General features: G+C 35.9%; 1 protein-coding gene across 5 annotated transcripts in view; it reads right to left on the reverse strand.

Moving 5' to 3' along the window:
* Nucleotides 1–2,834: 2,834 nt before the first annotated feature.
* Nucleotides 2,835–11,393, reverse strand: part of LOC141381662 (uncharacterized) — a 53,033-nt gene continuing 44,474 nt past the window's right edge. Inside the window, exons 1-8 of one of the 5 annotated variants that reach the window (XR_012402220.1) lie at nucleotides 5,615–6,528; nucleotides 5,141–5,508; nucleotides 4,971–5,063; nucleotides 4,737–4,885; nucleotides 4,483–4,656; nucleotides 4,176–4,384; nucleotides 3,138–4,095; nucleotides 2,835–3,036 (exon numbers count right to left, since the gene is read on the reverse strand). Coding sequence is in view for 2 of the 5 variants with exons in the window: in XM_073947658.1 (XP_073803759.1) it covers nucleotides 4,216–4,384; nucleotides 4,483–4,656; nucleotides 4,737–4,885; nucleotides 4,971–5,063; nucleotides 5,141–5,269 (714 nt within the window). In the remaining 3 variants the exon portion in view is untranslated. Of the gene's footprint in view, nucleotides 4,096–4,175; nucleotides 4,385–4,482; nucleotides 4,657–4,736; nucleotides 4,886–4,970; nucleotides 5,064–5,140; nucleotides 7,118–11,393 lie in introns of those variants that run through there. The other 4 variants (XR_012402218.1, XR_012402219.1, XM_073947658.1 and 1 more) reach the window with 4 other exon arrangements.

Below are 11,393 nucleotides of genomic sequence, written 5' to 3' on the forward strand. Positions count from 1 at the left end.
TCTTCTGCCCACATTTCTCATTCTAGAATTGATTATTTTATTTTTTATTTTTGGGTCAGTTGAATATAAATAAAAGACTGTAAAATAGGAACAAGGGACATCTCAGACCATGCAGGATTATATTTAACAGTTTACCTGGACAATAAACCCAAAAAGACATTTTGGCGATTTAACCCTAATTATTTGAATGATTTAACATGTGTAGAATATGTTAAAAAAGAACTATTAGAATATTTAAAACATAATGATAATGGAGAGGTGTCACCTAGTATCATATGGGACGCAGCTAAAGCTGTTACACGAGGTAAAGTTATAATGTGGGGATCAAGGGGAAAAAAAACTGAATTACATAAATAATCTAAATATACAACTTAAAGAATAAGTGACTAAATATGGTAATAAGAAAGATCCAGATATTTTAATAATAGAGTTAGGGTTAAAGAAGTTAAAGCAGAACTCAATAAAATGTTTGATGAGCAAGTACAAATAAAATTTACATTTTAAAATTTTATGAAAATGGTCCAAAAAGCTCCTGGCATGAAGAATAAAGAAACAACAGGCAGAGAGGATGATATTTAAAATCAAAGATTACAAAACTAAAATGATATGTCATAAATTGGAGAAAATGCAACAGGCTTTTCAAAAATATTATAAGGAATTATATACCTCAAAAGACAATATTGAACTTGCAAACATGCAAGCATTTTTACACACATTAGATTTACCATCAATTGGATCGATACAAAATAAAACCCATAGCTCAAAAAAAAAAAAAAAAACTATAGAAGAAATAAGCAACGCTATATCAAAACTTAAAACATCTAAAGTACCAGGCGTAGATGGCTTTATTGCAGAATGGTATAAAATATTCAAAGAACAATTGATGTCAATGTTTTTTGAATGCTGTAATCATACCTTACATGAGTTACATGTACATAACTTACATCTGATATAACAACATATCAGATATGTTGGAGTTCAAATCCCTGCATACCTATCAGATATCTATAAAATAAAATACTTCCCCATTACAGAAACCATAAAAAAGTTTTTGAACAGACGACTCCTTCAACCTTTAGATCTATACAATTGAATAGGAAGGTTTTCAACAACTTTCAAATATATATATATATATATATATATATATATATATATATATATATATATATATATATATATATATATATATATATATATATATATATTATATATATTATATATATATATATATATATATATATATATATATATATATATAACTTGGATAAACAAGACTTTTTCCATTACCTTCAAGTTAGACACTACTTCAATAAAAGCATAAGAGATTCAGAAGACATAAAAACAACAGGAGTGCAGGTATTTATAGATGCTTACAAAAAAAAGATTAATAAAAAAACTAGTATCAAGAATTTATTCCTGTCTGACATTAACATAGAAACACTCAACGATGTGTATCAGACAGAAATGGGAAGGAGAAGCCAATATAATAATAGCAAATGAGGAATGGTTAACTATTTGGGAAACACAGATGATCACAATTAATTCATAGAGGGAATTTATTTAGAAAATGTAATCAAGTTCTTTATGACATCTAAAATAAAATACTTTTAAACTAGAGATCAAAATATGGTGAATGATGGAGAAAATGTGGAAATGTATTGGCAGATCATTTCAAAATATTTTGGAACTGTAATATTATACACAAGATTTAAATAGATATAAATCTAATTATGGGATTAATGTAATTTTAAAACTATGTACCTGAGAATTTACTCTGCAGAAATACCAAAAATGATGTGTATCTTCTTAACACACTACTAACAACTAGCAAAAAGGCCATTACAAAGAAATAGCTCAAGGAAGATCCTCCATCTGTAGGCGAATGGTATGATATTGTTAAAGAGGTGTATGACATGGAAGTACTGACATTTAACTTGAGATAACAAGCCTATAACATTTCTGCATACTGGGGTAAATGGTTGAGAAGAAAAGTCTTGTTTTAATTTCATTGTGGTGCTTTTATTGTTTACATGTTTGGAGCCTGTTGATCTTTGACACGTAACCCATTTTTTATTGCTCTGTTTGTTTTGAAAAAGGAAAAAAAAAAAAGTTGGCTCATGTATCATCATTATCCTGACGCAAGCTCACAGCGTTCAGCATGTAGTTTTGCTGCTGTTAGATCAAAAACAACAGCTGCCATTCATGTTCAAACACTCCAAAAATAATTCTATAGGCCGGTCTGTCTTTATAAATAATGTCTTACATTTTACATTGAATTCCGTCCAAAATAGATTGACTTTTTTCTCTTTGCTAAAACAAATTATTATTGTATTTGACTGTAACTATCTTTTTTTAATTAGGCTAGCTGCCTTATTCTCTTCAAAGAGCAGCTCTCATACAGAGACCATTATTTCAGTGTTTTTTCCAGGATATTGTGGATATTTGTGGATTCCTTCTTTTTTGTCTCGGCTGATCACATGGAAAAAGGAAAATGACTTTTCTCGGTCATTTTCCTTTTTTTTCCTTATTTTTTTTAGCTATCATGTCATTTTCAAGTGTTGCACTTGTGTTGCACTTATCTGAAAAAGCTTCATATGTTTTAAATAATGAAGTGTATTTCTTTTTTCTTTTAAAGTATTACACATTTTCAAATGAAATAGTTGGAATGATTTGTTAAACATATGCCAAACACTGTGTCTTAGTTATTTTATTACTTTTATTTAATAAAAATTTGTTTAAAAAGCATAATATGAATCCACTGAAACAGAACTTTGTGACTCTGGGTCATTTCTGCAACTTTTTAATAAGAATGTGAAATAACGGCACAGTAGAAGACTGTATATATAATAGTAATATCAAGTAATAACAACACTAAAGAAAATAAACAACTTCCAGTACATACAAGTGCAAACAAATGAACAAAATCTGAACATTAATCAAACAACATAGAGACAACATAGGTAATGAAGAATTAAGATGCCAGGTTAATTCTCAGCAGTGAGGTTCATGTTTGCTGACCTTAAAAGCCTTGGTAATCTGAAACAAAAAGAAGACGACAACCAAAAAGTGCACAATAATTTGGTTGAAACTTAAAGATGGGTGTAAGGGAGGGTTAAGCGCAGTTTGAGCGTACTTACCAGGCTGTAATTCCACATGTGTTGTACAGAATCCAGACAGAGAGGAGAGAATATGGAGTAGCCTACTCACACTCTCACTGTTGCGTAAAGAAAACTTATGAGCAAAAAAAAGCAAAAAACAAGTCAGTAAGAGAAAATACAGTTCTCTGGAATTAAAGGTGAATGGTTTGTAAGGCCCACACATTCAGCCTATTACAGCCAAGTCTCTATTTGGAGAGCAATGTTGTTGCTTGGCAGTGCAGAAAGAGTTCTCCAGGGTGAGAAGAGCAGTGATGGTTGTCCAGAGAGAGAGAGGAGAGAACATGGCCACAGGTGGAAACTTGGAGATGGACATGTTAGAAGTGAGTGAGTATGGGGGATGGAAAGATGTTGTTTTACATCCAGTCCAATTCCAGCCCTTTCCCAGCAAAAGATCTCCTCTTTGAGCCATAATCGTAGAATAACTCCTCATTACTCAAAATGTCTTTTGTAGCAATGAAGAGAATGATGTCTCTATCATTAAGGACATACAGCCTGGGCCGAATATTGGCTCTTTTGCTGGAGTGACGGATGGCACTGGCAACTTTCTTCATGTGCGTCAATGCACATGGCTTCATGTTGCTTGTTCTTATAAAAAACAAATGGCCAGCTCTGATGGCGCTTGTCGAAGCAATTGCCATCCCATCTTCATGGCTAACCAGCTCGCTGTGGTATTCACAGACAACCTCCCCGATCTGAAAGGGTCTTTTGGTGAAAACACCATCGCCCTTGTCAGGGACGGGCCTGACAGTCAGTCCTTTCCAGCGTTGAGACTAAATAATTTTTTTCACAAAGCTGCTGTCGATGACCAAGTCCAACCTGGCAACAGGTTTCCACTGCTTCAGAACCACTGCAGCCTGTGGGACGTTTGACGTCCACCCTTGTTTGTCCATCCAGCGGCTTATTTTGGACTCTGGTGGCTGCTGTCCAGCAAAGTGTTCTAGAAACACAAAACACATCAGTATTCGGCTATTCTCACTCAATTCCCCTGTTTGTGTCATTAATCATCTGTATACTCACCGAGAGCATGCAGTTCACGCAGCTTGAGCTGCTCGCTACGTCAGCGGTCATAGCAGTGCCTCTCATGTTCTGAGCCACACAGCTTAGTCCTGCGTGCCCTTTTTGGAGAAGGCCCCTCCAGAGTCACTGGACAGAACTGCTCAAGAGTTTTGTAGGCCGTCTGTTCGTCCACCCTTGTCTCACAGCTGGAAGCTCTACTGGACCTTTTTCTATAAGATCACACAAAAATTAATTTTGAAGCAATGAAAGGCAAGGCTGTGGGTTGCAAATTTACAAATAAGGATCATCTCAGTTGTTAGATGCTTACGGTGTTTTCCCAGCGAGCTGATCTAGCACACTTAGAGCCAGAAATAGATCTGAAAATGCTCTCCTCATGTAGTTTCCTTCAGCTGCCACATTTCTCTCCACATCTGACAGGTTTTGTGCTGCTGCCTCAAATGCTCTCTGGGCATCGCCACACGTCACACTGGGGAGACTGTATCTGAAACACAAGGCATCGTAAGAAGGCAAAAAGTGGACGGATGAACATGAAGAGTTAAAGACAGGTGTAATGTTGCTTACTTGTCATGTAGTCTTTTTAAGTCATTGGAGGGATTATAAATTAATCTCCCACTACTTGACACAAAAAATGAATCAGCTGCCACATCATCGCTGGTGCGGTTTTCTTGCAGCATTACTGGCCGCACCTCATTGAAGTACAAGTCGAACCACTAGTTAAAGAAAGGTCAAAAATAAATCTGACTTTGATACAACATAATTATTGCTGTTATGATATAAAAGACAATATAAACTTACAAGTTCCTGTTCGTGTGACAACAGTACTTTGTGTTCCTTCACTGCAACACAGACACCATTCTCTATCCAGCTTCTCCCCTCCCAATCCTCAACCTGCAAACAGACAGTTTTGCACATCGATGAAGCATATAAGAACAAAGAAGACAATTTAGGGAAAAACAAACACTTACAGTCATGTGTGTCACAATTCCAGGCCGCTGGACTAGCTTCAGCATGATAACAGCCTCCAGGTAGTATAGGACAAGCAGCCGTTCATTTTTAGTCAAACAGTCCCCTGTAATGGCTCCTGGGCCCTGCATTTTGCATATCACGGCCTGGAAATCTTTAAATGCAGCCACCAAAACAGCAAGGCAGTCCTTTGGCAAAATTTCTTTGCCACAACCAAACTCAGATTTTTTTTGCTGTGACCTTCATGCTCACTATTTTGGACATGCCACTCTGTATCCCATACAGCACATCCATAAAACTCTTACAGTCCTGGAACAGAGATGGATTGTTGTGGTGAATGTCCGTGGAGGTAATAATGTATTTCATGAACCTTGAAAAGAGAGAAAAAATGGGTTTGTTACAGTCAGAACACAGCACAGCTGACATGATTAGTTAACATGTACATGGCACGCTTGTGGTGGTTCCACATTACTGACCTCTTGAGACTCTTCGAGTAGTTGAACACTGTCCATTTTGAGAGCTTTGTATCTGACAAGATGTTAAAGTACTCTCGCACTTTCTCCACCTGCCGAACAAACATCAAGTTTGGCTCAGTGGGGTCCATGTAATGCAAGAACCTGGACACTGTTTCCACCTGAAAGGACTCATTTCACATTAAGATAAACTGTACTGCATAAAACAATACCCATACACAAGTTTTTACATTTATACTTTCACTTGTTTAACCAGTTAAGCTCTGGGGCTATTTGGGGTAATTCCGCCTGAATTTGGCCTTCCGATTTATAAAGCTTCCCATACCCACTTGCTGAGGTGTAAATACAAAAGTTTGGTATCATTTTGAAGGAAACCCTTTGAAATTTCATAAAATACAGTTGAAATTGAAAACAATTGTTTTAAATATTGTCTGTGTTATAATAAACATACAAAAAAGGCACTTTTTTTTATAAACTGAAGTTTGGAAATGTGTAACTCAGGCATGATCCAGCACCCTAAAAATAGTCTTATTTCTTTCCAGCAGGTGTCAGCAAACACAGGAATTTTTTTCTTTATAATATTGTATGTAGGAGTTATTCTATTCCAACTGCAAGGAGGAAAAATACCTTTTTTTTATTTCTGCCTACCTATTTTTGAAGTCTCCCCATGCCCTCATACAGTACAATAAATGCAATATCTCAATGTCATTTTACAAAAAACCCTTTGAAATTACAAAAAGAACTGCTGTAAGTGATGAATATTATTATTATACATGTTGTCTGTCCTATGCTGAACCACCTCAACACAAACCACTTTTGTTTTTTTGTTATAAAGCCTGATTTAGAAAGTGTATAACTCAGGCCCTGTATGCTCCATCAAACTGCAGATTGTTTTGATTGTTACCAGCATTTGTCAGGAGACACTAAAAAAAAGATTTTTGTTTTTATCATGTAGTATGCAATAATTATGTTAGTTCAAACGAAGGGTGGGAAATCACAACTTTTCTGTAATTCAAATCACCAAGTTTCTTACCTGTCAAAAGAAAAAAAAGCAAGATTTTAAAAGGCTTTTTATCACAGATATCATAATTTTACTTCTTGATAAACACATCAAAATCATAACACTATATCAAAAAAAGCAAATGACACAGTAGTACTTTTTTCCTTTTATTTTTCAATTATCAAACAATCTTCACACCATAAATATAATATAAATATTGTGCAAATGTAAAGTGCAACAATCAATATTTCTAAAAAAAAAAAACAAGTTAAAATGTAATACAATGTACAAACATTTAACTGAAATTCTAACAAAAAATGACTAGTAAAAATAAAGTGTCAATTTGTAAATAATAATAATAAACTGTGCAAACATAATCCTTCAAAAACAATAAAACACCTTTGTGGCAAAAACAAAACCTTGTTCGGAGGGGAAAAAACTCCTCCATGGCAAAAAAAAAAAAAAAAGTTTTTACAGAACAAAAACACAATAAAAAATTTGCTGGAATGTCCCTCTGTGTGCCAGCGCTCGAATAATAACAAATAAATAAATAACTGTGCAAACATATCCTTCAAAAAAAAAAATTTAAAAACCTTAGTGGCAAAAAAAATCTTGTTTGGAAGGGGAAAAACTCCGTGGCAAAAAAAGAAACCTTGTCTACAGGACAAGGGAGCAAAAAAAACTTTTTTAAATAAATAAATAAATTAGCTGGAGTGTCCCTCTACGTGCCAGCACTCGAAGCAGTTCCTGGTCAACACAAAACAAAGTGCAACATTGCACTTCTTACAGTAAACTGGAGTTTTGACTTTCTTGTCCTCCAGTGTACATATCACACAGAGTTTTCTGTTAGTTGTGGCATCTGTTCCAAGGTAGCCAGGCAGGCACGTTTGGGGTGGTGCAGCTGCTGAGGACGGCTCTATGGCAGTGGTTCCGAACCTTTTTCTTTATATATATATATATATATATATATATATATATATATATATATATATATATATATATATATATATATATATATATATATTTGGTACTTAAAAATACATATATAATAGTAGGGCTGCTTAATTTTGGGAAAAATCATATTCACGTTAAAGTCAAAATTATAAGCGCTCCTGGGAAATATTTTTTTTATAAATATTTCCCAAATTATGTTTAACAGAACAAGGAATTTTAACAGTATTTCCTATAATATTTTTTCTTCTAGGCTTATTTTTTTATTTTAGCTAGAATAAAAGCAGGTTTAAATATTTTGAAACCAATTTAAGGTCAATATTATTAGCCCCCTTAAGCAATATATATTTTTGATTGTCTGCTGAAGAAACTACTGTTATACCATGACTTGCCTTATTACCCTAATTAACCCTTTGAACTGCACTTTAATCTGAATGCTTGTATTTTGAAAAATATCTTGTTAAATATTATGTACTGTCATCATAGCAAAGATAAAAGAAATCAGTAATTAAAAACGAGATATTAAAACTATTAATAAGTTTTAAAAAAAAACTTCTCTCCATGAAACAGAAATTGGGAGGAAAAGGGTTGCTAATATTCAGGAGGGTTAATAATTCTGACTTCAAGTGTATATATACAGTTTTTTTTCCACCCTGCAAAGGAAAGAGAAATAAATACAACAGAATAAAAATATTAAACAAACTGCTTTAAGCATCTTCACTGTAAGAATAACACTTTAGCTACAGCAGTCCTTTAGTCAAGACAAGTGAGGGATTTTTCTCGTTGTTTGATTAATAATCATAAAAACAGGCGGCAGCAAGAATATTTCTCGTTGTCTCTTTGGTTTCTCTTTCACGTGTCTTTTGATCCTCAACTCGTTTGTTTATTACACAAATGAGGGTTAATAAAAAATAATAACTAAACACCGCGTTGACACCTATTTGACCATTAAAGCGCTCGCGTTAAGATGACTTTAGATGTCTGCGCTCCTCTGCTCGTCTTAGTTTGCGAAAGCTGACCGGCCGTATGCTTCTGACTGAGTGTGCGTGCTGCACACACACATAAGTACGCGCTCTTCCGCGCTTTTAAGAGCAACACGTGTACAACTGGAAAGGGGGCGATATATGATGCAATAATCTTTATCTCGATTAATGCTTTTATTATAATTGTTTGAAATCGAAATCGGATTTTCAATAAATTTTACAGCCCTATATAATAGTGGAGCATTTTTATTCCTACCTCAACACTTATCCTCTCCTGCGCCCCCCTTGTTAACTCTTGTGGACCCCAGGTTGGGAACCACTGCTCTATGGTGTCTTTGATCGTTTCCATGATTAGATTTTCTCTGAACTTTTTTTGTGTCAGAGGGGTTTTGTTTTGGAGATTTGAAAGCTCCCTGTGAATAATGTTTACGACAGCAATGTCAATAAAATGTAAGAAGAAGGTCTTGTACCATTTTCTGGTTTTATGGAGAATATTGTAATAACCAATCATTGCATCAGAGTAGTCAACACCACCTATGTATTTGTTGTACTCCAGCACCACTGTAGGAACAGGAATCTGTTTACTTCTCCAGTTCCCTTCATCATTCTTCACCCGTCGGTTCACTGTACGATTTGTGAATTGTTGAACACATGGTGACCTCCCTGGTGTCCATCCATTTCACAAACAGTATCTTTTCATCCCTAATCCACCAAATGTCCCCTTTTTTAGCCGTTTTGCCTAGGTCATTGATTTTAGTTTTCGGAAAGCCTTGTCTGTTTTGGCGTATGGTTCCACATGCCTGGGTGTTTTTCAAAAGTAAATTACTTAGGAGGGCTGGGCTGGTATGAAAATTGTCCGTAAATACCTGATATCCCTGTCCTAGAATTGAGAAATCTAAAAGTTGTTTGACCGACTCATAGCTCAAGCCTTTTCAAGATACAGAGGTGGATTTTCCTTCATATGCAAAAAAGTTCCAGGTATATCCACAAATTGAATCAGCACGGACAAATAGTTTGTATCCCCACTTTGTCGGCTTGTCCTTCATATATTGCTTCAAACTAATCCTGGCCTTAGAGGCAACCATACGTTCATCAACAGCCATCTGCTTGAGGGGATGAAAGTTGGTTTGGCATGCTGAAACAATGTCCGTACACAGCGGTTTTATTTTGCAGAGTCTGTCGTAGTCTGGGGTTCCCTTTTTTGTTGATTAGCTTCATCGTCCTTTAGGTTAGACAGATTAAGGTTCCAAGATATGGACCGATAATGAGCCCGTGAGAGCAAATTGTGGAAAGGGAAATTTGTAAATGTCCAACCTTTCCCAGTAGTCTACTAATGTCTTTGATTTTTTTTCAGTCCCATGTATAGTAGAATTCCAATATAAATGAAGTATTTGACGGTGAGCGGTATCCACAGGAACTTTTTGCCAGCATTAGACCTTTGTGCAGCATGTTCATTTGTGTTTCTTATTTTTGTGTCCACGACAGATGTGGAGAAAGCTCAAGTGGCGAGTAGCTTGACGTAGTGACCAGCTGAGGCCCTGGTGTACGTTTTGGGGCAAAGGCTATTACTGCTGGTTCCTCATCTGCCTCTGATATATTATGCCAACTTTCCTCACCAGAAGCAGCAGCAGCAGCCTGCTGAGATCCACTCCCCCGTGCTGATGATCCAGCTCTGCCTCTAGCTCTACCTCTGCCCCTGCGCCTTCTCTGCCCAGATGTAGTGGGGGTTGCAGTGGGGGAAGTGGTGGGAGTTGTGCTGGGCCGAGGTGTGCATGTTGAAGTTGAGGGGCTTGTTTGCCTGTCCCTCGTTCAAGGAATCCATTCATCATTATCATCTTTATTTGATGAACTACAACTGCAACACAAACAAACATAGGTGTATGCATGTGTTAGCTTATATAATATAAGCTAGTAAACATCTGGACACTCGTTTCTCACTATTTCAGTTGTGACGAACACAAACAACAACAATAGCCAGCGCACGAGGCGCAGTGTGCGATAGAGGAAAAAAAAGCATCTAGCAAGCGCAATCATGAACAATACATTATGATACAATTAAATATATTGTATATAATATATTAATATGTATATAAAAACATTTGGATTGGGTAAACATTTACTTGTCCAGATCATAATCCTTTCCATCAACAAAAGCAGCTTCCCTTATCGAATCAAAACTTGAGTCGCTTTCAGAGTCTGAATCCTCTCGATCTAATTCCTCCAAAACTTCCTCTGCCCCAACAAAAAAAACTTTTTCTGAGGTTCGTTTCCTTTTTTAGAAGCCATTTGTAACAAGTCTGCATGCTGAGGTATTGTGCGTCTGACCTGTGACTTTTACGCACTCTTGTTTTGGACACCTCTCTTCCCGTTGGTCATGCAATATCTCAGTCACTGATTGGCTGATCAAGGCTTGCGATACATCAGTGTAAAGCCGAGAATCTCATCTTCAATTATATGTAGCACATCTGGATAGGTTGAAGCTATCATATTTTCCCAAATTTTGGAATATCTTGACCCTAATTTGTTGCGTTTGGCACTTACAAGACACAGCAGGGGTTTACTGATGCACACTTCCTCAGAAATGCTGAAAATAGACTCATTTTGCAGAGGACAACCTAAGGTAAAAGATGATGTAACTTGTTTACCTATCTGTGCTATCTCCGGCAGCTCACAGAGCAAATAAGCAATAATTTCTCTTGTATGTTTACAAAAAACGAGTTTATACTTGATGATTCATTCGAAGACTGTTGGATATGTGATTGTAAATCAATAAAAATAGCAATGGATTATTATTATTGGGAATGAGAGCTTTAATTTGATGTATTACTTGCCAATCTGTGTCTTATAT

The sequence above is a fragment of the Danio rerio genome, chromosome 4 (assembly GCF_049306965.1).
Source record: "Danio rerio strain Tuebingen ecotype United States chromosome 4, GRCz12tu, whole genome shotgun sequence".
Lineage (NCBI taxonomy): Eukaryota > Metazoa > Chordata > Actinopteri > Cypriniformes > Danionidae > Danio > Danio rerio.